General features: G+C 32.9%; 3 protein-coding genes and 1 pseudogene across 3 annotated transcripts; 2 read left to right on the top strand and 2 right to left on the bottom strand.

Moving 5' to 3' along the window:
• The first annotated feature begins 3,907 nt into the window (after positions 1 to 3,907).
• LOC146941131 (U2 spliceosomal RNA) lies at positions 3,908 to 4,037 on the top strand (annotated as a pseudogene).
• A 1,732-nt stretch (positions 4,038 to 5,769) lies between these two features.
• Positions 5,770 to 10,810, bottom strand: LOC146941130 (chloroplast processing peptidase-like). The gene is made up of 6 exons (XM_085754917.1): positions 9,996 to 10,810; positions 7,052 to 7,114; positions 6,893 to 6,961; positions 6,628 to 6,714; positions 6,462 to 6,529; positions 5,770 to 6,224 (listed from the first exon to the last, which is right to left on the bottom strand). The coding sequence occupies exons 1-6, from the start codon at positions 10,221 to 10,223 to the stop codon at positions 6,158 to 6,160; spliced, it is 582 nt and encodes a 193-aa protein (XP_085611043.1). The 5' UTR covers positions 10,224 to 10,810; the 3' UTR covers positions 5,770 to 6,157.
• An 8,450-nt stretch (positions 10,811 to 19,260) lies between these two features.
• Positions 19,261 to 21,538, top strand: LOC146941129 (uncharacterized). The gene has a single exon (XM_085754915.1). It carries the CDS (start codon positions 19,288 to 19,290, stop codon positions 21,361 to 21,363), a length of 2,076 nt encoding a protein of 691 aa, XP_085611041.1. The 5' UTR covers positions 19,261 to 19,287; the 3' UTR covers positions 21,364 to 21,538.
• LOC146941128 (cyclin-A1-4-like) lies at positions 19,269 to 25,209 on the bottom strand. The gene is made up of 10 exons (XM_085754916.1): positions 24,866 to 25,209; positions 24,318 to 24,732; positions 24,066 to 24,202; positions 23,487 to 23,579; positions 23,169 to 23,302; positions 23,004 to 23,079; positions 22,809 to 22,919; positions 22,333 to 22,482; positions 22,097 to 22,231; positions 19,269 to 22,016 (listed from the first exon to the last, which is right to left on the bottom strand). The coding sequence occupies exons 1-10, from the start codon at positions 25,058 to 25,060 to the stop codon at positions 21,954 to 21,956; spliced, it is 1,509 nt and encodes a 502-aa protein (XP_085611042.1). The 5' UTR covers positions 25,061 to 25,209; the 3' UTR covers positions 19,269 to 21,953.
• Between the last annotated feature and the right edge of the window lie 168 nt (positions 25,210 to 25,377).

Below are 25,377 nucleotides of genomic sequence, written 5' to 3'. Positions count from 1 at the left end.
ACAGTCTTGGCTCTTGAAGAGCTCCAAAGGGAAATTAACTCTAAGGCACTGTTTGGTTCTAAGGAAAGAGTGTGGATGGAAAGCAGCAAGGAAAGAAAGATTATAGAAAACCATTCTTTCTATTGTTTGGTTGATATATAAAGAGGAAAGAAACCTTGCTTTTTGGTGGACCCCACTGCAGAGAAAGCTTTCCGCCCAAAACAGCAAGGAAACATATGGAATGCTATTATTTTTGTGCATTTACAAAATCGCCCTCATCTTTGAAGACTATTTACAAAATCGCCCTTATTTTTTATTCTACTTTTTTGTACTAATTTTTAACATAAGGGCTTTTATGTCATTTAATATAATCATAACTTTCTTTCCTCTCACTTTCTTATCACTTTCATTCATACCAAACAACCTAACAAATCATCTCACTTTACATTCACTTTCCTCATACTTTCTTTCCTTTAACAATCTTTCCTCTTACTTTCTTTGGTGATCCAAACACACCACTAATCGTTCATCATAATTTTGAATTAATAGAACTAATATACAAATAATCTGATTGATGAGATTAATTGCATGTTTACTTTTGTTTTCAATGCTTTATTACAAAATAAATTAATTTTTTTTCTTACTACGCAAAATCGAAACCCTCCCCCATTTGTAATAAGAAAAAAAAATCCTCCATCTCTCAGCTTTCGATTTTTGTCCTAAACTACCGACACCTTCCAAAATCCAAACTACCACACATTATGTGATTTTTGAATTCTTTTTAGTCTAAATCATCACATTTCAATCCTTTTCAACCAGTAAACATAAGATAAGGTTGCATTTCTTCAATTCTTTGTTTCTTAATTTGATTCTTTTCTTGGGTGTTTAACTTGTTCAAATTATATAATCCGAACCAAATTGTTCGTCGATTTAGATTATATTATTATCCGAACATGTTCGGAATGTGTTGAAAACAAATTTTTGTTAATCTTTTATATTTTGATTGTTTCGGATATGGACCAACGCATGAGTCATGTTAAGAGACGACATACCTACAATGACAACATCCGCAAGGTGAGAGCGATTAGAACAAGCCCAAGTGGATGGCCGGGTGAGAAGGGGTGGCGGGAGTTATGTCTTGAGACCATTTCAAGTGCATAAGGAGGAGGGACCACATCATGAATAGTATCGGGAGCATGACGAGGCCGAGGATGCTCATGATTATGTCCGGCCGAGAGATGTTGAGGAGGAGGAGGAGGAGGCACCCGAGTTGGATTCATACCGTAGTGGGTCGGCGGATGTGTGTGTTCCTCACTCAATATGCACATCATCCGGCCAGACGTATGTGAGAGGGAGATTTAAGATACGTTCACTTATATATTTTTTTGAATAATGGATACGTTCACTTATATATTGTTGTTATTTTTGTGCTAATATTTGTATATGTATTATTTTTGCACTATGTTTTATTATTTATGTAAACCGATTATTTTTTATTTGTTGCAATTTCGTTCCAATTTAAAGTGTGTGAGCACGGGAAGAAACATAAGAAATTGCATAAGGATAACGAAGGGAGGTTGGAGGAGTCATGGTTAATAGTCATCGAGACAATAATCTTGACTAGCTGATGCATGTCGTATATGACATATTTGATCATGACATATTGTCCGAATTTTTAGAGAAATGACACTATGAGACTTTGAACTTTCATCTTTTGATTAGTTAGATGAAAGTGACAGTAGATGATGTGTCATATGTGATGCATTTGCCTTCAAAGACCGTATTCTAGACTACGATGGTCCTCTCCATGGATATCCATTACGATATCATCCTCACATCCATAACGGATTTTATGCACATATCCATGGGACGGATTTTTTTGCCATTCATAAACGAAAGGCTATCAAGAAGTGAGCATAACTCGTTAACTTTTTTTTAAGTAGTAGTATTGCTGGCTCCAATGAAAGAAAATACTTATCTGATAGGATTAGTTTATAATCTAATTGACAATCGATTTATCAAAAATGTGCTAATATTCCTTCAGCTTTTAGTTAGACCAAGGCTGTGATATTCTTCGCCAAGCAGGAACCGAATCCTCTACGCTCAAAATAAAATGCAGTAACAACGTATAATTCTAATTCTAATTATCCTCTATTTTGAATTTTATACAATTTTCTATATATCAGAAATAAATATTTTAAACTCTTAAACCATATAAATATGAGGATGGAACCATTGACTCCAAGAGTAAGTTTATTGACTTACTCCAAATCACCACCATTCATTTGCTTTTAATCTAACGGCTTTATATTCATTTAATTATTACTTACATGGTCCCTCTAAATCTCCTTCTTTTGTTATCACAACTCTCTTCTCTGTGTTCGTGTAGCCTAATTCATTCAGATTAATTTTTCCCATCATCTAAAATTTCAACACCATCATCGTCCAGTGCAACAGATCTCAAATTGATACAAGTGTTCCAATACCCCAACCAATTCATATGCACCATTAGCCACTACAATTCAGACTTGTAAAATTTCATTGTCTTATTTATTCTTGAAAATTGAAGGTTTAACCACAAATTGATACAAGCTAAGTGAAACAATCTAAATCATGAATGGTGTTTAAATTAAAGAATGGAGTAATGGTGTTTAAACCAAGATCAAGGTTTTTGTTACAATCACATCCCTAAAAATATTCAATTTTGACTTTCTAAATAATTGCAGGGAAATTAGAAGAAAAAAACCAAGGAAAACTTAAAAGGTCATTACTAGAATATATGAATGGAAATTGGTGATGATAACATCAAAAAACAGTGAAACGATACCGGGAGAAGTTGGATTATTCGCAAGTGCAGAAAGCAAATAAGGGAATGGAAGAGAGATAGCGTGGGAGAACATAGTTTAGGGTTCAGGTGAGATAATTAATAATTGATTTGAACCATTAGATTAAAACAAAATGAAGGGATAAGATTTGGAGTAAGTCAATAAACTTACCCTTGGAGTCAATGGATCCCTCCTCTATAAATATAATGAAAATGATTTGTAGACCAGGGGTCGGTCCGAGAGGTTGCCACAAAAGTAAGGACTTTAAGTTCTCAAATTTTTTAAGTTTCGTATTAGGCCCCAAATCTTTTTAGATTTAAATATATTTGTGTGAGTCAAATTTTGTAAATCATATTTACATTAAAATAAAATTATCTGTTTTAACTGATAAATGTAAAATGAAAAAAAAAAAAAAATTCCTACTTCATGATCAAATTTATATCAATTATCTGCTATTAGCATTTCCCATGCACTAGATTGCAAGTTCCATAGGATGTATGGGTGGGCGAATTGTTACCGTGCTTTGTTAATGCCATATTTCTGTCATAAACCATTCCTCAAAATTAAGATGCTGTGTTTTGATGACAAGATACGATGTTTTATGCTGGTGACAGACAAATGGCCAAGTATTGCTTTTGTTGTCCGTTTCCATACTACGGAAATGAAAGAGTTAGCTTGATTATGAGAAACACAATAGATTTTTATCCGAATTTGTACCTTAATACGGATTCCAATTCCATTATCAAGTGAAGAGTGTTATCAACACACTTTATAATATGCTATTTATAATACATTATTTAATTTGTTGAAATTTGTGTAGGCCCTACACAAATTTGAGTAGGAATTTTTGTCATTGAAATTGTAAAGGTGATCAATTTAGTTCTTTAAATATGCGCAATAGTAATTAAATCGGTACTTTAAATTGAAAAATATCAATAAATTTAATCTTTTTCTTAAATTTTGCGTCATAAATTTTAAAGATGGTGGTTTTGATGCACCAAAAGACTATTTAAGTTAGGAAACTACTTCTTTCAAAAAAAAAAGTTAGGAAACTACTAATAAATCCATCCACGACACTTGCTAAAGAAATAAATATAGTAAAAATATCTTGAAACTTGTGTAGTAAACCTCTTAAATTACTTTTTGAGGGGAGAAGCCATCTCGGTAGCTTGCTACTAGGCTTCTCGAGTGTCGCCTATGTGTTGCCTTGTTGCATAGAGTGGCGCACCCCACCGGAAGAAAAAAACCTCTTAAAAATGTAAAAATAAAAATATTTTCAATACAAAATTTACCTATTTTTTTGTTTCTTTAACAAATGTCATGACCTTCTAAGTTAGGAGAACGCTAACTAGTGCCCCAAGGGTAATGGTTAAGCATCTAAAACAAGTAAGTTTTCATGAAAAAGTTGTGTAATTATTATTTTGCCCCAAGGGTAATGCCAAAAGAATGGAGGAACTTACAAAATTTATATTTCCAAGACAAAATTTCTATTTGTAAATTCTTTAACCATTGCTCTTAAGGCACCGTTAGCAAGACCGCAAGACCCTTTAAGTTAATAAGTAAATCTTTTATTCATTTTGGTCCGTGTTTATTAAAGAATTTTTTTATGGATGGACTAAATTGATTATTATATTTTTCAATTTAACGAGACTAAACTTGCTATTTTACAAATTTGAGGGACTAAATTGATAGGTTGTTATAATTTCTAAAACAAAAATAATTTAGAGTAAAAGGATGTTGCCTCGGTCCAAGGTAGAGAAGACCTTTGAGCTCAAAGAACATTTAGAAATGTATTTACATTTATCTCTTCAAATATTCTAGCGGGGCTCGAATCGCCCCGAACCCAAAACCTCTCGGATAGATTCAAGGGGTGTCTTTTTACTACTAGACCAAACCCTTAGAATTCAGTATGACCTATTTAAATTCAACCAAATGTGTTGGAGAGTGTTTTACTAATACAATTCATATCAAGCATAGCATTCCATGAGAACAACAGTTCCCTACCTCCAATTTGCGTATAAGAGAGAAGAGTTAATGATCTAGAGTTTTGATTTTGACAAAACTTTGGATCATAAATACATTATTATTGTCGTTGTCCTTGGTGAAGTTGTTTTAATTATAGAGCAACATGCATCACTTGGAGACAACACTTAATAAGTAGTTGCGTTCTTTATTCTTTATTGTCTGCATATATACACTAATACAGTAACTATTTAGATTCACTTATCATCTATAACACAAACAAACACTTGCACAATACCAAGAAATAAAATTTTGAACTCCACATTTTATTTATTCAGCACTAGCAGTGGCTAAGTAAAAATAGACTCAGATTCCATACGAACATTAAGAATATATTTTGTCAAAGTTAACCCAAAAAAAGCCTACATATTTTATTATGAAATTAAGTGTACCTCTCAATTAGAGAAGTTTAAAAACAATGGACGGGGGAGAAGCAGTACATATTTCAAAATTTCCCTCCATCCTGTTAAGTAGGCACCATCCAAATGGCATATTTAATCTTCCAAAGATTTTGTAAAGAGCCAGTAGATGAAAACGACACCCCTTCTAGAAAAGTCATAAACTTTGATATATAATAATCTGCCATTTGATAAAATTTTGGTTAATTAAACCATCAACCATCCATCCAAATTCCCAGCTTGCCTACCTCCCAATTTTAATATAAGAAAAAACAACACCTTCCACCCCTACTTTTTTCATTAAAAAGTTATCCTCTGGTTTTTTATAGCAAAGTCATACAAGAATAAAGGAGGGACATGCCAAAAGAATTAAAGCTACTTGAACTTAAAAATAAGGTAATATAATAATATCCCAAAGTCATCAATCATCGCGCACGAAAAGAATGGTATTGGCATTAGCTATCTCATGTTTTAAGATTAGAAAGAATAGTTATTTTGCAAAGCAAATCTCGCGCGAATATTTCAGAAATGAGAGAAACAAGACTTGGAATGACCACAAATTCAAATGACGAACGGCACATTTGTCTTTCGCACATTTCTTAATCAGCTTAAACATGATATAGCATGTACAAACACAGAAAATTCAGATTCCTATGATGATAATAATATCATTTAGCATTTCGTCATAAAAAACAAATACCACTTGGCAGATCACATGCTTCATTTATCAAATTACCATAAGCCCTTTGGAAATGACATGACATGACATTTTTCTCTTTCGGTTTGTTGCATACTCTGGGGGAAGGAAGATTCTGTAATCACTATGAGCAAGCATATGAGAATCCAATTCCCATGAAGAAGACTTAGCAGATGAAAGAAAAAAGAATTCTGGTTGGTTCCTCCACCATATCTCAACCATATAGTATAATGCAATCAATTTGTTGGTCTGTGACAGCGCATGGCATATCTTCCAACTATATTTTTCATCGGAAGTGGTCCCCTGTTCATCATTGGAGATATAAGACAAATAAGATCAAGAGGTATAAAAGATAATGATAGAGAAATTGTTTCAATGTTGACTAAGAGAAAGAAAGATGAATAGATATCCAAATAGAAGAGAAAACAGCCTAACTGCGTTATAAGCACATCAACACATTCAGAATCACATCTCAAAAAGTATAAAATTAATGGAGAAGGAAAAATGAAAGTAGAGTAACTTGTAGAAATAGTTTCTTACCATATATGGGAATCATAGCTATTGTTGCGATTATCCCCCAACACATACACATGGCCTTTCGGCACATACTGCAAGGATCATAGAAGTAATGAGGAAAGGAAAAATCCCAAATATTGAATAAACAGATAAGGCTAGAATTGATCAGAATTAATAACACTGGTCTCACGGTTAATTTCGTTGTGTATGTTGGTTTCTCTACCACGAAATCCTCCTCTTGAGCAACACCATTGACATAGAGCCCTCCATGATGAACCTGCAAAATGTTAAAAATAGAAGAAAGAGAAAGTGAATGGTGTAATTAGGAACTATATCTCCAAACCCATTGATAGACCATATTCACATATGTTCTTAGCAGTGATTGCTTATCAAATTACCAAGTAGTCACTTAAATTTTAGTATGATGGAAAATTCAATTGACATTTATTTACTACCTCAACAGTGGCTCCTTCTTTTGCAACAACTCTCTTAATAAAAATTACATCTGTTTTATCTCCAGAGTGCTACATAAAAAAAAAACCAATAATGTAACTGTAAGTATGGTTGCTACATATTCCATATCCATACCAGTACAGTATACGAGCACAACATACCTGCGTTGGATCCCGAAATGTTATAATATCATGTATAGAAGGACTCCTGATATAATATGAAGCCTGAGGATGTAAACAAGTAAAGCATAAAAAGAGATGAAACAAGTAGAAAAAATACATACAAGCCAGAAAATATCCATTGACCTTATTTCTTTTTTCTTTTTGAATCGGCAAATATTATTAAACGCCATCCCCGCAAGACGCAAGGTATGGACGAAACAAGATACAAATGGTGCCGCATATAGACGGTACACCATAACCACCTAAAAACACCCCTGAAGATAAACCCACCAAAACATTGACCTTATTTCTGAAAGTGTTTCTAACCAGAATGCAATTGGATATATGGTAAATTGAATAAGCGTAAAATGTAATGTAACAAATACCAACATATGATTGTGTATTTCATTCTTAAGCTTTTATTACATTACATGTAATAAAATGTAATGTAACAAATACCAACATATGATACGTCACCAATCTACGGCATTTTTAAGCTTTTGTCCCAATAGTCTTGGTTTCTATCCCCTAAATTTTGTGTATTTCATTCTTTAGGAATACACAAAATACATGATGGATCTTTTTCTCTTAGAATTTGAGCTAGGTCTAACTCAATCCCAAACGTTGGCTCAAATTGTTCAACCCTTTGAAAGGAGTAAGGACTACTTTGGCCATATCACCCGTCAATGCAAGTTCTCGACATTTTCTTAAGAATTGACACTTCAATGCCATAGGTATAACTGATTTATTATAACACAATATCTGTAGAATTTTAGTTAATTTGCATGGGATCACATTCTCGAGGAGATAATTGCAATGAATTGGATACATTAAGCAGTTGTTCATTTCAAATCCATATAGCTAAACATATTTTCCGTTAGATACCGTAATACTCTCAATCTTATTACTCAGACAAGTTGGGCTAACCAATGTAACAGAAAGTACAAATGTTATTATAACTAAAGTAAACCAAGAAGCTTATTCTCATAATTCATAAAGCTAGTCAGTTATAAGGTGTAGTATATTTTTGGGGCATATAATATAACCCAGTAAAGTGATTGCTGATATTAGATATCAACATATACAGAAAAACCGATTCCCAGCAAAAAAATAAATAAAGGAAAAACTAAAAACTATCATACATCAAATTAGGATTATTAGTTAAACAATAAAAGAAAGATATATTTAGCATGATTATCCTGCAATGAACTTGAACTTAAGTCCATTCAAAAAAATGGTCAAGAGTTATACTCAATGTCATAATTAAGACAATGCAAAATGCCAATTCTGCATGTCATTCAAGAATCAAAACTTTTACCTAGTTTTCCTAGGAAAATGTACGAAGACCTGATCACTATTATCTTATTTTAAGCAGTACAATCAAGCTAACAGAAGCAAATACATACAATGTTGAACTCATCATTCAAATTTTCAAAACTTCTTCAGGAACAACTTGTATAAAGCAGCAGCTACACAGAACAACAGTCTATGTTTTTCATTACGTGCAACCAACTACATGAATCAAATGATGTCATAAAACCCTATAATGAAATTTTAAAAATCCATTATGTTTAGAATTGGCAAAGTAGGTAGAAAAGTGAAAATATATTTGAATATAAAAAGTCTAGATACAACCTATCATTATGCCAAGAAGGGAAATTGGAAAGTATAACATTGCATGTCATTGACCTGTAATTTATGATTATGGAATATTCTTCAATCATAAGATCATGCATAAAGGTAGATATAATAAAAATGGAAAGCAGAATGTCATGTGTAAACCATGTAACTTTTTGGCGATAATTCAATAGCCAACACGAAGGAAGAAGGTATGTAACGAGTTTGGGAGAAGGTAGACCAAAGAAGGAAAACCACCGGAAGTCTTGAGAACTCGTCAAGACCTGGTCATCGAAGGAACCCCCAACTCTTACACGGCATCCATCATGACTAAGGATATGTAAAAACAAAGTTGTACATTGCAAACGGCCTCGCGAAGCTCATTACTCAAAACTCAAACTTAACTCAATTAGTTATGGGAGAAAGAATAATTATATATCACGAGTCTGTCTATATATCCATCACACACACTTGGTAGTTCCTAGATACCAGCAATTCAAAGATTTGCAGAGTGTGAAACGAGTTTTCACTTTCTTACTTAAACAGAACCGTGGAATTAGTTGGCTAGACTTGGTGATTAAGAGAATGCATAGTGCCATTTCAGCATGCCACACAAGAATCAAAATTTTAGCATAGTTTTTCTAGTAGATGTGTGAAGACCTGATCACTATTAAGCAGTACCATCAAGCTAACAAAAGCAACAGACAATATTTTTCACTACAAAAAGCTACATGAATCAAATTATGTCATAAAATCCTATAATGGGCCGTGTTTATTAATAAACCATTTAAATACATCTATCTTAATGGTTTGATCTATAGTTTTTGTTGATCTCCCTCTCACCATTGTACTGTCCTTCATCTTATCTACCCTGTTTACGGTGCTGCTATAAGTCATGTCCAAAGTCCAAATGATATAAAGTAAGACTTTACCATTTTTAACAATGGAACCTACACTGAATTTCTCTCTTAACTATTTCCTTCATAATCCTGTATGTCTTATATGATCATTTATCCATTGTAAATTATCATCTTCACAATGCTAATTTTTTAAAATCCATTATGTTTGGAATTGGTAAAGTAGGTTGAAAAGTGAAAATGTATTTTAATATAAAAAAGTCTAGATACAACCTATGAATTAGAATCTGAGGAGATACACCTAAAAAGGGAATGAAATAACATTCCAACCAGCCCCTAATGGAATATATGATGGATGGCAGATATCATACGAGTACAATTTTAGGCCAAAATGGGACATAAAAAACGATAAAATTGCAGAAGTAGAAATGGATGTTAATAATTTATGTGGAGACATCACAATCATGTACCTTTTCGACAATGATTCGATCGCCAACACGAAGGGTAGGGTACATAGAAGAAGAAGGTATATAGCAGAGATGGGAGAAGGTAGACCAAAGAAGAAAAACCAGAAGAAGTCTTAAGAAACCTTCAAGACCCGGCCATCGAAGGAACCCCCAACTCTGACATGGCATCCATCGTGATGAAGGATAAGTAATAAAAAAATTGTACATTGCAGACGGCCTCAAGAAGCTCATTACTCAAAACTCAAACTTAACTCAACTGATTATGGGAGAAAGAAGAAAGAACAATTATATGTGATAAGATTGTAATTCAAAGTGTTGCAGAGTGTGAAATGAATTTCTACTTTCTGACTAGTTAAACAGAACTGTGGAGTTAGTTGGTTAGAGTAGACTTGGTGATTAAGTTTCCTCAAAAACAAAAACAAAAAGAAAAAGGAGATGTACCTTTGTCTATGCCTACGCGGTTTGACTCTTACACCTACATACTGTTTCGTCTTTAGTTTATGTCCCAACAATTATTAACACTTTCAATTCAACCCAAGGAACGAATTAACCAACCAACAGGATTAAATATGATTTCTTTTCCACAACACAAAGGTAAATTAATGACAGCGTTCATTTATTAGGATGAGAACAAATGCAACAGTAATTTCTACTAGTTGTTTTTTTCTGCAAGAATAATAACTTGTAAGACTATCTATATACAATCATAAATAAATGCATTTCATGAAGGGAGGTGTTAGTATTATTGGGCTATTAAAAATTATTAACATAACAGCCCAACCCAAGAGCAAGAAAAAAATGACAAAAATGTGGGTTATATATATATATATATATATATATCTTTATTATAAACATTTCCCCTATTTTATTTTGATAGTACACATGGCAACTTTACAATGATAGGTGCATTTAATTCTTTCTTTCATCTACACACCAACATGTTTTTTTAGGGAATATACACACCAAAATGTCAAGTGCTAAAATTCGGATGACAATTTACCGTACCGGGATTGCAACCGAAAATTTTGGAAAACAAAGGGTAATGAGTTTCTTGATTTTTTATTTTTTTTAATAAACATTACATATGAAATTAACCGAAAATTTTGGAAAACAAAGGGTAATGATTTTCTTGATTTTTTTTAATAAATATTGTGATCTTATTGTGACTAATCAATTAAAAATTATATTGACAATTATAATCAACTTTAAAAATTGTTGTGACCTTATTGTGACTAATCAATTAAAAATTCTATTGACAATTATAATCAACTTTTTTTTTGACGTCAAAGACAATTTCATTAACGAAAGTACCGACAATAAATCAAATGCCAAGATCGCAAAATACAAGGTGGAGTTTCTTCAATCCATATGCAATCTAAATTCTTAAGAGCATATTTTGCTAATCAACTTTAAAATTGTTGGTTTGTTTTTTGAAAATTTTAGTATTTATAAAATTGTTGCTACATTGTTTAAAATTTTTAGTGTTCGAGTTTATAATTTGACGCCACGATATTTGATAGTCACAATAATTTCTTTTAAAGAATATTTATTTGCCTTAACTACTAAGGATGCATTGAAAAAAGAAAATTATTTAGAAATCATTGATATGTTTTATTTGCCTTGACTTCAATGGAAATGATATGCCTCAATTAATACAATTCTACGCCTCAATCCGTGAAAAAAAAAATTAGCACAATTGTACGGATTCCTAAACAGAAAAAACAAAAAACGCTTTCTATTGTTTTTTAAATCCTTATTACTATTCATTGCAATTTATTTAGAATGATTACCTATTTACTATCATTATTAAATTCAATGGCGTTTCCTTCCTTAATTTCTCATTTAGATAAATGCTATTAAGTTATGTAATTGATATTGTCAGTTTCAATCTTCATGTTCTTAATATAAATAGCGGTAAATTGTAAGCAATTTTTCACACCATTGCAATTGAAAATTCTACCTTTTGCACTCTTTTATCCCAATCTCATGTCTCTTTTCTTCCTTTTTATTTATTTATAGGTTTCATACTTAAATTTGGCTCCCAAGTAATATTTTATTTCAAAAATTTGAGAAGTTTCTCTTAAGAAATAAATATTGGGTGTTAGTTGTTAGAATTACATTAGCAAACAATATTATTTACTTCATAAATCTCTATCTCTATTATAAGCATTTCCCTTATTTTATTTTGATAGTACATGTGACAAACTTATGTTGAAATGTGCATTTATTTTTTTATCTCATATATACACCAAAATGTAATATCTTAAAATTCTAAGAAGTATTTAATGCATTTAATCACGTATTAATTTGTCTTTATTACTAAGACATTTCTAAGCCAAGAATAATATTCCCGTAACCGAATAATTAGAATAAGAAAACTCTTCTTATAAGTGTTCTATGTTTGTGTGTATGCATTCATGATGAAAAATTTAAAAATAAACTTTAAACATTTTGAATTATTTTTTTATTTTTTTGAAGGAAAAACATTTTGAATTATATGCACATTTACATGAATTAAAATGCAATTTTGTCAAAAAAAATGCAATTAAATAAAGAAAAAAGTTTATTAACATTTATATAATTTTTGCGTTAGTTTTGGGGTTTTTTTGTTTGACGTTAATTTTTGGGTTAATTGCATCACTTTTATCATGAAAACAAATTTAATATTCGTTGATCACCTTTTAAAGGTCATATTACAACTTTCATTTTTCATCAAAAAGAAATTACACCTCTTATTTGATTTGATATCAATTAAAGATGATTTATTGCATATGTTTTTTGGCAGCAAATTCCGGGTCTACATTACCTCTATGTTCTCACCATGCTTTGATTTCTTTTGCTATAAATATTACTTCAACTATCACCATTCTTCACACCATTTTAACATTCGGTTATAGAATTCAAAATTATTTCAAAATAATCATGTTTGTTCATTTATATTTTTTTATCCATTTTTTTATAAAATTATTTGTATTATTTTTCTTCATATTGCCTATAAATAGTGTATCATCCTTATTCTCTAAATATCACATATTTGTTTTTGGTACTTGACTACTCCGAGTTTGCAATTTATTTAAATCCATTATTTTTCCTAATCTTCTTTTCAATTTTTCTTCTTTAGCAACAGTTGATATTTATGGGTTGTTCTTCAACCAATTGTTCTTTGGTTTTGACTGAATTTTATTGATTTGTTCTATTTTTCCAGATGTAGATTCAACTAATGATGAAACACAAGGCTGCAATAATTGAAGTTTGATTACATGGATTTGTAGAGTTGAATATTTGTAGAGTTGAATATTTTACAAAACTAAATATTACAAAACTAATATCAACCAAAGGGATTTGTAGAGTTGAATATTTTACAAAACTAATAAAAGTTGTAATTGTTTTTTTACATAGAGTTGTATATTTTAATCAAGCTTTATATTTTGAGTTGTAAATATTAAAAATTTGATTAAAGTGTACGATATATGAATTTTAAGTAGTTTTATTTGCATTGAGATTGTAAAAATGCTAGCGGTAATATTGATATTGTTGCAAGTGTCTAACTAATCACACTAATGACGAGTTATGAGTGTTAGAATATAAACCGATTCAAAATAAAACTACAAATTGGAACAAAAAACAGAAAATCTTACAAAATCTAATATCATTGCATATGTTTGAATGTCCTTTGTGAAAACCTCTCGGATTAGATCATATTTTAATATTATTCGATTTTTTTATCTCAAATTGATCTAAACCGCATGTTGAACTCTGTTATGACAAGCCAAGGCGAGCCACTCGTTTTTTTTTCTTATATGAATATGTATGTTGTATAGATTGTATAGATTTTACTAAGTTTGGTTTTTCACTTTTTAATTGAAATGAAATTTGGGTATAAAAAAGTAGATTTATCAACAAAAAAACTTCTTTTTTCTCTCATCATTTGTAACATACGTGTCAAAATAAGAAAGTTATGGATTTTTAGTGAAACAAAGGTATGAAAAAAATTGTTTGTGGCTGTTTGTCACTGTCAAAATAAGTACCGTCAAGAACACAACTGATAAATGACATCTCTAAAAAAAATTGTTAGCTTAAAGTAAAATTTCACACTAGCGCACACACCCTTAGTCAAGAAGAAATGCATCAAATTTTTGAAAATACCAACACTAAATTATAGCGGTCTTTAACTTCATAGGGAATTAATCCTTGATAAAAATCATGAGATTGACTTTCTATTGTGTTTGATAGATCAATTCATTGCTCTTCTACTCATGTATCTTTCATGATTATTTAAAGTTGCAATTTTTGGGTTGTCTTGATCCAATTAAAGTTGCAATTTTTGGGTTGTCTTGATCCAATATATAGCACCTATACTCACACAATAAGATGTCGAGCCATGACCTAATTTCATTGTTATTCTTTTTAACGAATCCTGCAAATTAAAAGTATGCCAACCAAAATTATTACAAGAGAATCGATCAAAGTATGGACTTCATCTTGATAAAAAATTTGGGGCAAATAACTTCTTTGATGTTATGTAGTTACTAAGTTTGACATAAGAATGCAAAGTAAATGTCTTTTATGTATGTCACGTCTTTTAAGAGCATAATAATGCACATAAGTGTCTTTTAACACAAAAAACTTCTTAATGATCATTGGACCATAATGATTCTTGGGTATGATATTTAATGTCGTTATTAAAAAAACAAAAGTCGCAATGAATTTCTTTTTGGTGAAAAAAAGTTATGGTGAATGAATGTTAATTTTGTATAAGGTAGGAAACATCTTAGAGATAAAAGAGCACTCACTAAGATATTTACATTTACCTAGCTCCAAAGATACACGAAGGGGCTCAAAACCTGTAACCTTTAAATCTAAAGTATGTCTTTACACTTTGCTAGACTAAACCATGTTTGATGGTAGGGATATGATAGATACATGATAGGATATGAAACTGGATACAAACTTATATGGGCATGATAAACATTAATCATATCATGTGTTTGATGCGCACATGATATCATTATAATTAAATGAAAAAATTAATCTCATAATTAATTAAATATTATAAAAATGACATGTAAATGATTATAATAACAAATATATATATTATTTTAAAAAAGTCAACATTTTAAAAATGGTAGAATATCATTATAATAAATAAAGAATGATCTTCTAATTCTATAGAAATTCATGATAGTTTCTAATCCAGCATATACCTAGGATAAAAATTACAAAGGAAATAGGATAGGAAAATGGTTTATTTTATCATGTCTCTTTGGTGCATCAAACATGATATTTAAGCTGGATGTGATTAATATATTATATCATGTTTCCCTATCTTGACCATCGAACAAGAGATAATCTCAAAGAACTAGGAAATGGATTTTTCTTTCAAATTAATCATGATAAATGACACATTCCTTATACTGAATCATCTCTCTTCTTAATTGTTCTTCTTGCTGATGGGTTTGTTGAAGAAATTGAAAATTTTGGATAATTAATTTACCTAAAAATTAGACTCAAATAAAAAATGCCATATCATTTAAAAATACCAAATAAGCATGTAATTTGTTATTCGTCATAACACATCAACATAGAAAAACTTAAATTTAATATAAAATAAATTAAACAAATGACATGAAAAAAAACTAAGAAAATAATTCAAAATAATGTTCGATTTTCAAGAAAACCTACAATGGTTGTATCATTATATTAGGCTAAGAACAACCACAAAAATGAGAACAGTCACACAAGTGAGATTGACACACTTAAGACGATAACATATTTCCCTTAAGTGCGAGCCATTTGCATCTATGGTATATAGATACATATCCAAATAATATTAGACAGAGGCACAACATGCTAAAAATGATGGGTTGGTAGTGGTTTCTTGCAAAGAGAGAAAAGAAATTAGAAAAAAGAAAAAGATAAAGAAGGAATTTGAAGTTGATATAAATGATAAGGAAAAAAAATAAGGAGTGTGATGTTTGTCTTCAGCTGACAAGAAAGAGAATAAAGTGAATGACTGGTAATTTCATGGTTTGAGTTTTTTGAGTAATTGTTTCACTAAAACATTAGACTTATTTTTTTTTTAGGGAAAAAATTAGACTTAATAAAAAAAACAATCTTTTTAAAATGTCTAATAAGAATGTATTTTCTCAACTTAGAATAACACATCGAATTTCAATCAAAGACCAAATATGTTGGAATTTGAAATGATATAGGTTAAATAAAAAATATCATGAAACTGAATAAAATCCAAAAGATAAATTTTAAGATAATTTTTTTTTAAAAAAAATAACATTCAAATACTCAAAAAATAGTTCATCATAATGTTGATACTTCGGGGAGGAGCCTATGCTAGATTGAATCATTAAATTTGTATAAGAGCAGCTACACAAGTAAGGTTGATATCACATCTTCACTTACAATGTTTAATAAGCATGTATTTTGTTAACTCCACTTAACAGTTAACACATCTTTATATTGCTATTGTCACATCTCATCAAAGACCATTAGTAAAGGAAATTGAAAAATATAGGTTGGATTAAAAAAATAGAATCAAAGCAAATGACATCAAAAACTAAATTTTAAGATAAAAGAATTAAGCAAACGGCATAAAAAAAAGTCTATCACAATGTTGGTACTTCCGGATGGGCTTAAACGGGGTAGGATAACCACAAAAGTAAGGTTGACACCACATCCAAATTCTCAAGGTATTAAGTATATGGAGTCTTCTCGCTTATATGTTTATCACCTTATGCTCTTCCATCTAATATGCAACTTTAAGTCATATATGACATAATAATATCTATCCCTTAAGTTTGAGACTCTTTGCATCTATGATCCGGTGACAAAACTAAATAAGACTAGGGAAGGTGTAACATGGTAAAAAAGGTGGGTTAGTGGTGATTTAATGAAGGGAGATTTTTGTTCCTTTCATGAAAAGAGAGAAATGAAGAGAAAAAATAAACTAGAAAAACAAAGAAGGCATAAAAGGAATTTGAAATGAACGAAATAATAAGAAAAAAAAAGGGTTTGTGCGTTGTACCGTGAAAATATAGAGAATAAAGTAGTTGCCGGTAATTTACGTGTTTGTTGAAGGAGTTGTAGATTTTTGGGTAAATTTTTTACCAAAAAATTAAAATAAAAAAGTCACATTATTGTAAAAGCGTAATAAGCGTGTATTTTGTCAACTCAACATAACACGTATCCGGTTTTCCATTGTCAAATCCCACCAAAAACGAAAAGTGAAGGATTTTAAAATAATAGAAGTTGAATAAAAAATATAGCCCGAAAGCGAATGACATCCAATAAATAAAATTTGAGATAAAAAAAAAATCAAGCAAATGACATCCAAAAACTAACAAAAATGTTTATCATAATATTGGGATAATATTGAGATTCTGGTCGGCTTACGAGTGAGATGGATATTCATATTAGGTCAATATCAACCATACAAGTGAGATTGACACCGCATCTCAAGACAAAACCTTAAGGCATTAAGTACATGGAGCATCTCATTTATATGTTGTTGAAAATTTACTCTTCCATCCAATGTAGAATGTCAAGTCACACTTGACACATTGACATCTCTTAATCAAGTGTGCGACCATCCGTGTCTGTAATTATGTGACATAGTCAAACAAGGTCAAACGAAGCACAACGTGTTCAAGAAGGTGGACTGGAAGTGGTTTCATGAAGGAGTTGAAGATTTTTGGGTAATTATTTTACCAAAAAATTAAACTTAATTAAAAAAATGTCACATCGTTTTAAAATGTTTAATAAGCATGTATTTTGTCAAATCAACATACATCATATGGATTTTTCCATTGTCAAATAATTCCGGAGACCGAGACATGAATGAGTTTGAAATGATAGAGGTTGAATACAAAATAGCATGAAAGTGAATGACATCTAAATACTAATTTTTTTAATAAAATAATTAAACAAATGACATCCAAACCCTAACAAAGTTGTTCATCTTAATGTTAGAACGGTAGATGAAGCCTCGCATTAGGTTGGATCACCGTATTAGGCTAAGAGCAACCACACAAGTGATATTGACATCATATATTCACCGAAAATGTCGAATAAGCATGTATTTTGTTACCTAATCATAATACATCTACAATTTTTATATTCTGATCCCACCAAAGACCAAAATAAAAGAATTTAAAATAATAAAAGTTAGACAAAGATATTGCATGAAGGTGAATGTCATCTAAAATCTTATATTTAATATAACAAAATTAACCAAATGACATCCCAAAACTAAAAAAATTCATTATAATGTTTGGATTTCGAGGGATCCTACAATAGATTGGATCATCACATTTGAACAAGAGAAACACCACACGTAAGATGGACACCACATATCTATCTCAAACCCGAAGACATTAGGTATATTGGCCATCTCACATATATGTTGCTCAATATATACTCTTGCATTAAAAGTAGAAGTTTAACTCATACATGACGCATTAACATCTCTCTCAACATCTACTCTTACATAAAATGTGAAATTTTAACTCACATTTGACACATTATCATCTCTCCATTAAGTGTCGGACTCTCCGTGCCGTGATCGACCACCAAGAGCCACTCCCACTCCCCCAAAATGTTGAACCGGGATATCATGCAACCGTTGTGCATTACGAGCGAGCCAACACCGACGTGGATCCACACGTTTTAAAAACAAAAACCACATAAGTTAAAATGATACCACATCTCCATCCAAAAGGCTTAAGTATGATATTTTTTACTTATTTGTTGTTCAACTCGCACTCTTTTATCCAACGTTCGACTTTAACTGTTATTTGTTCCATCTAAATATTATCTCTATTAAGTATGACGAAATTCTAGGCCGTGCTTGGCACGGGTGTCGATACTAGTATATATATATATATATATATATATGTCTCAGAAGACACTAGAAAGAAAGAAAGAAATATCTGCAGCAGACGTCAGCGCACACGAAAACATAACATTTTGATAAAAATAAAAAAAATAGCTTAAAACTAGTTTGATGAAGAAAAAAAAAACAAGCAAGAAAAAGACAGACCATTTTTATTACTCGAAAATGACAAGAATGCTCAAATTTTTGTGATGAATAAAAAACCTTAGCTACCTGAATTAGTATTAGGGCGTGTGATTTCACAAGACAAAAATCTCAAAAAAAGGACAAGGACAATCAATGGCTTGGCTCCACGTCTCACTTTATCTTATCAATATTATTCTTAAACCTACTAATAAAATGTAATCTGCACCTCTCCTCTCCATCCACACATACTCAAAATTAGTAACAATGATTGCACAACACTTATGCATAGCGTTGTTGCTGTTGCTGTTGCTGCTGGCGTTGCCCTTGCTAAGGGCAGTTGAAGTGGAAACTTCCAGCAGCGATAGCATCATCTTCACCACACTTGGCAGAGCTAACTACGCTTTTGATATCTATTCCCTCCCAATTCATCACCCTCACCAAGAATTACAACTCACTGACGGACACTCCGTCAATTTCAACGGCCAATTCCTTCCAAATCTCACATCCATTACTCACCAAGATCCACCTCCTCTGCAACTCGTTTACGTTACTGAGAGAACCGGTTTTCCAACCATATACTACGACGCCGTTTACACAACCACCACCAAAAGAAGATCAGCACTTGAGTCTCAATCTCATATCATCAACGATAGAATTCAACTTCCTCTGTTGCCTAATCACCTCACAGAAACACAGTCTCAACTTTCAATCAAAGATAAACCAAGTGTCACCAGCGACGGTGAGTATTTAATCTACGTGTCAACGCACGAGGATCCCGGTGTACCACGTGTCAGCTGGACTGCCGTCTATTCCACCCATCTCAAATCGGGTAACACCCGAAGACTCACTCCCTACGGCGTCGCTGATTTCAGCCCCGCTGTATCTCCTACCGGAAAATGGACTGCAGTCGCTTCCTATGGTGGTAAAGGTTGGTCCGGCGAAGTAGAGGATCTCACTACAGACATCTACGTTTTCCTCACTCACGACGGAACTCACCGGTACAAAATAGTTGAGCACGGTGGCTGGCCAAGTTGGGTGGACGATCGCACTATTTACTTTCATCGGAGAGGGAACGACGGTTGGTTGAGTATTTACAGAGCAATTCTCACCACTGATTCTTCTAACTCTGTTCTCATCGAACGAGTTACACCACCGGGTTTACACGCGTTTACCCCGGCAACTTCACCTGGAAACAACAAATTCATCGCCGTCGCAACGAGAAGACCTGGCTCTAGCTTCCGTCACATCGAATTGTTCGACCTGGTTAGCAATGAATTCAAGGAGCTAACTCGTTTTGTCTCTCCCAATGCTCACCATCTCAACCCGTTTATCTCGCCTGATTCAACGCGGGTCGGGTATCACAAGTGCAGAGGAAAAGAAAGTAACACCAGTCCTCAGTTTATGCTAGAGAATGTTCGCAGCCCCGTTCCTAATCTGACTCTCTTCCGGTTCACCGGTTCGTTTCCGGTTTTCTCACCCTCTGGAGACAGAATCGCTTACGTTGAAATGCCTGGTGTTTACGTAGTGAACCGGGACGGTTCGAACCGAAAAAAGGTTTCTGATGCAATGGCTTTCTCAACCGCATGGGACCGGGTTCGACCTGGTGTAATCTACACAGCAGTTGGAGAAACCTTTGCTTCAGAAAGCACTGAGGTTGATATCATATCCATCGATGTTGACCGAAATTTCGTCAAGAAGTTGACCCTGGACGGAAAGAACAATGCCTTTCCGTCACCATCGCCAGACGGAAAATGGATTGTTTTCCGTTCTGGTCGATCAGGTCATAAGAATCTTTACATAATGGATGCCGTTCACGGAGAGAAAAACGGGCTTAAGAGATTAACAGAGGGTCCATGGTCGGATACAATGTGCAACTGGTCCCCTGATGGAGAATGGATCGCTTTTGCATCCGATCGTCATGACCCGGGAAGTGGAAGCTTTGAGATTTATTTGATCCACCCGAATGGAACCGGGTTGAGGAAACTGATTCAAAGTGGTTCAGGTGGGAGGACGAATCATCCATATTTTAGCCCCGATGGAAAGAGTCTTGTGTTTACGTCAGATTATGCAGGTATATCAGCTGAGCCTATCTCTAACCCGCATCATTATCAACCTTATGGTGAAATATTCACCGTGAGGTTGGATGGTTCAGGTTTAACGAGATTGACTCATAATTCTTATGAAGATGGAACCCCTGCTTGGTCACCCAAATATATCAAGCCTGTGAATGTTGAGAGGCCTAAGGGTGGACCTTATTGTTCATTTGAGGATTGCCATTGGCTCAACAACATGCCAAACTACATTGTTAGTACAGGGCTGCATGCACAATGTGGTCTGTAAATGGTGATGGCATATTAAAGAGTAATGTATAGTAAATAATTAAGGTGGGATGTAAAAATTGTAGGTTGAGAGTTTATTGTTAATGTGGATTTGGCCTTTGTATTCTACCTTTGTATTGTGTAAACTTTTTTGGTGGATATGTTATATAAACAGAAGCAGCAATATAGAATATCAAGTACATTATTATTATTATTAAACACAAAATATTTAATTTGATTTAAATGTTGAGCTGTTTTTCAAACCTTGAGAAGGTTAGGAAGATTACATGAACTAGCACAATGGTGATACACTAAATCAAGAACCCCGAGTCTGTCATGCTTACTCACTACTACTAAATTTGTCGTCTTTTCCATTACATCTACCTAGCAATTATTTGGGAAAAGATGTTTAGAAATTGGTTACATCTATCTATCTAGCCAGCCATCCACTAATGGTGCAGAAGAAGCAGTAGCTAATGATACAAGTTGCTTCTTGAAGCGTCGATTTTGTGGGCGGCATCAATCAAAGCAGATACAAGAAGCAGCCCTTTGTGTCGATCTAACGCTTTCCAACTGGGAATTGGACATTCAATCAACACATCAACTCTCTGCTCAGTTCTGGAAAAATTCTTGAGGTATTGAAGGAGGGCAGTACTTCTTGGCAACATATTTATACTGAAAAACAAATAAATTTATGAGAAGATTATTAACTGAGAAAGTGTGCGTGCGCTTAAAAGTTAAGATGAATATGTTACCTTGTGCTGATTGTATTTCTCCTTAATTGCAGGCAAATTAGAATTAGGACTGTTGCAACAAAGACGGTGGAGATCCTTTACACAAGCATACAAATCAGAAGGCTGGTATTGAGTGTAATGCTGCAATGTCGGATTCTGTTGTAAAATACACAACCAAGCATGTTAAGCAAAGGAAAATTTATGATTCGTTCTCTAATTATAATGGGACACATGAATCTTCGTCATTAGCAGCATACCCATGGTTTCATTGCAGGGAAAAGCATATATTTGGCCAGGAAAATTGAAGAAGCTGCTATAAGTGATGGAGCATAACAAAGCATACTATACTCCAACAGAGATAATTCGGCGATAAAATTTGTCAAGCACTCTAGTTGTAGTGAAGGGACCTGAGCAATGCAAATGAAACCAAGAAAAAAGGGTCAATAATTTAGAAATGGAATCCTAATAATTAGAGTCATGTGCCATAACATACAAATGAATGCTATCTCATCAAATGTGAGAAATGGAAATAAGCATAAGTTTGAGTTTCTCTGTAATTTATCATCATAAGTGAGTGTGTTATTACTAGCTTCTCCAATTACTTCTTAGCTTACATCATGTGTTCTTACAGGTTTGTGCAAAAAAAGTGTGTGAAAAATTATGTGCTCGTGTTTGAACATCTATGGCACAAATGCATGAGCCTTATAAATCACCAATTAAAAACAGAACATACCTCATCAATTCCTTGAGCTGCACGTACAAATCTTCTCAAGAAGCATTTAATTGTTGGTGCAGTCATTTCAAATTTCAGAAAATTCAAGACAGTAGATTCCATCTGCAAAACCTGCATGAAATGATTTGCTTTAGATTTGCAAGCTTCAAATGGTATAATCAAAACAAGTATTTAACCAAAGAATTCAACACAAACCTCATCCTTGAAGTATGTGTTATCAGTTATATAACAAAATTCCTCCACCTGAGGTGCACAAATCTCCTCATATTTACTGCCAAAAATAATAAAAATGAATTCTTATTACTTCATGCCTAGAGATAAAACAATATAAGAAAAACATGAAGTTGTATGCTTCCTTACGAGGCAATCATCATAGAAGCAACTCCAAGTAATTGTAATTGCTGCCTGTTCATCGGATTCCCAGAAAGATATCGATCGATGTAGTTTACTGTCAAATACAATGTATCGGGTACAAGTCTATACTCTTCAGCCACCTGCAGTTGGAAATAGATATAGATAATTAGCGCACACAAAGAGGTTTCACAATCAACTCTATATTCTAATTGGTAAATCACAAATTGCAATATACTACAAATCCAAATTGACCACATGACTAATTTAATCAAAATGTAGGAATTGGCAAAATCCACATAACTAATTGACCACAAGAAACATTACCTCCACTAGCCAATCAATCAATATAGCACGCATGCTGGGATTAATGTCCTTCTGAATTTTCTCCATGAAGTCTGTTGAAGGCCTTTTCTTTGTCTGAGATTCCAGAAAATTTGGAAAAGATAAGAATATACTCAAGAATAAATAATTAATAGTTTGATAGACAAATTTGTTACATTACTGTCCTGGCTGTAAAAACAATAATAAATCAATCATATCATGTTAACTAAATAGTGTAATCAACCATGCACTCTTAAGTGATTAATGAGCTTCAACGAAGGTCAAATCGATTCGGAGTACCAAGTTTACTCTCCTAGCTAGAGCAATCAGACTTCACTTACCCAATTTCCCTCGAAAAACGGAGGGTTAAACCCAATTTTTTTCACTAACTAGTGCAAAATTAGTGTAAGCTGCTTACACTTTGACAAAATGTAGTTTTATATACATTATATCTTATCTTATGTATATAAGAGTACCATATATCAGAACAGTTATTAAACTCAAAATCAATGCCTTTGGCAAAGGATAAAAAATGTACAAACACAATATAGATCATTGTCAACAGGGGAAATGAAGCTATACCTCAGATGCACGTAGATGCTTGTAGATATCACAGGCAAAGGTAGCACAGAGTTGAGGATCCATGTAATCATTATCAATATTAACAATTTTCTCTCCCTTTTCCAACTCAACAAGAATGTCTCTACTACAAATGTTACCTGAAAACAAATCAATCATTAGTATAATCTCAAAATGCACCAGTAAAATCAAAAGGGTAATCAAATAATCATAATTTACGAGACTGTGAATATCAAAACAGTAACAAAATGTAACCTGATGGGTAATTAGAATCAGAAATGTTGAGGCTACAAAAAGTCTTCCTCTCAATAGAATCAACAGCTGGAACATCACTGTTATCCACATATTCAATATCAGGACTCTTGAAAGAATCACACGACGACATTGTCTCGTCCATAGAAACCGACATTCCATCGGATTTACCAGGAGATGATAAATCCATACTACTCGAAACCGGAACATTGAAGGTAGTGGGAGCAACCAATGGAGGAGGAGGAACAACTTCATTCCTTCCAGAAAATGATGAAGTAGTAGTAATGGCCTTGGGAAAAACATTCACAGTAGCGGATTTAACATTCGACAAAGTAGGTTTTTTGTTAACAGAAATCACAGAGCTTGAAGAAGAATTGCATGGTGAAGGTTCTTTCTTTGTCTTTGCAACTTTAGTTACCTACAAAATTAACAACAACCCAATTCCAAAATCGTTATAATCACGCATAAAATTCAAATGGGTCTTCATATTTTGTGATGAAATTGAAAAAGAACGAATCTTTAAAGAAGATGAAAGGGTGGGAAAAAAATACCAAAGTGGATGAATTGTTGCGGGAAGAATTTTGATTGGTGAGGTTAGTGAGCGGAGGTCGCTTCTTGGCAGAGGCGGCTAAGACTTTTCCGGCGTTGTTCTCTGATGTTAAAGCGGTAACAGGTGGGTGTCGTTTTGCCATTGACGACGTTGTTGAAGAAGAAAACGATGAACGACGATTATTATGATTTGACATTTTCAAATTTTGATTCAAAGAAAGAAAGAAAGAAACAAGAAGAGAGATTTGAACTTCTTTTACTTTTGCTATGGTTTCAGAGCGTTTCTTTTGCTTTGGTTTGAAACTTTTTCAGTGAAAAGAAAGAAAAGAGAGTGGTGTTTGTGTTTGTACGTGAGTGTAATAAATTTTGTTATTTATGAAGGAATTGTGCTTTTGATGAGGGGAAGTGAAGGTTTAAAATGGGGGAAAGATCTGGACCGTTGATTAGGTTTCGGTATTCGTTAGCTTAGGAGCGGGGTGGGGCCCATTAAGGTGTAGTACCCTGAAGTTGTGGG

This window comes from Medicago sativa, chromosome 3 (assembly GCF_051527215.1).
Source record: "Medicago sativa cultivar Bolivia chromosome 3, Bolivia_mono, whole genome shotgun sequence".
Classification (NCBI taxonomy): domain Eukaryota; kingdom Viridiplantae; phylum Streptophyta; class Magnoliopsida; order Fabales; family Fabaceae; genus Medicago; species Medicago sativa.
The sequence above is the reverse complement of the archived record's forward strand: the minus strand, read 5'-3'. Positions and strand labels throughout refer to the sequence as shown.

Excerpts from the sequence above, each read along its gene's own strand:
- LOC146941129 (XM_085754915.1), top strand. The coding sequence starts at position 19,288 with ATGATTGCACAACACTTATGCATAGCGTTGTTGCTGTTGCTGTTGCTG.
- LOC146941130 (XM_085754917.1), bottom strand. The coding sequence starts at position 10,223 with ATGAGCTTCTTGAGGCCGTCTGCAATGTACAATTTTTTTATTACTTAT. Across the intron at positions 6,962-7,051 it reads CATTTCGGGATCCAACGCAG|CACTCTGGAGATAAAACAGA; the intron begins GTATGTTGTGCT and ends TTTTTTATGTAG. Across the intron at positions 6,225-6,461 it reads AGCTATGATTCCCATATATG|GGGACCACTTCCGATGAAAA; the intron begins GTAAGAAACTAT and ends AATGATGAACAG.
- LOC146941128 (XM_085754916.1), bottom strand. The coding sequence starts at position 25,060 with ATGTCAAATCATAATAATCGTCGTTCATCGTTTTCTTCTTCAACAACG. Across the intron at positions 23,303-23,486 it reads TGATTGATTGGCTAGTGGAG|GTGGCTGAAGAGTATAGACT; the intron begins GTAATGTTTCTT and ends TTCCAACTGCAG. Across the intron at positions 22,232-22,332 it reads TCCCTGCAATGAAACCATGG|AATCCGACATTGCAGCATTA; the intron begins GTATGCTGCTAA and ends ATTTTACAACAG.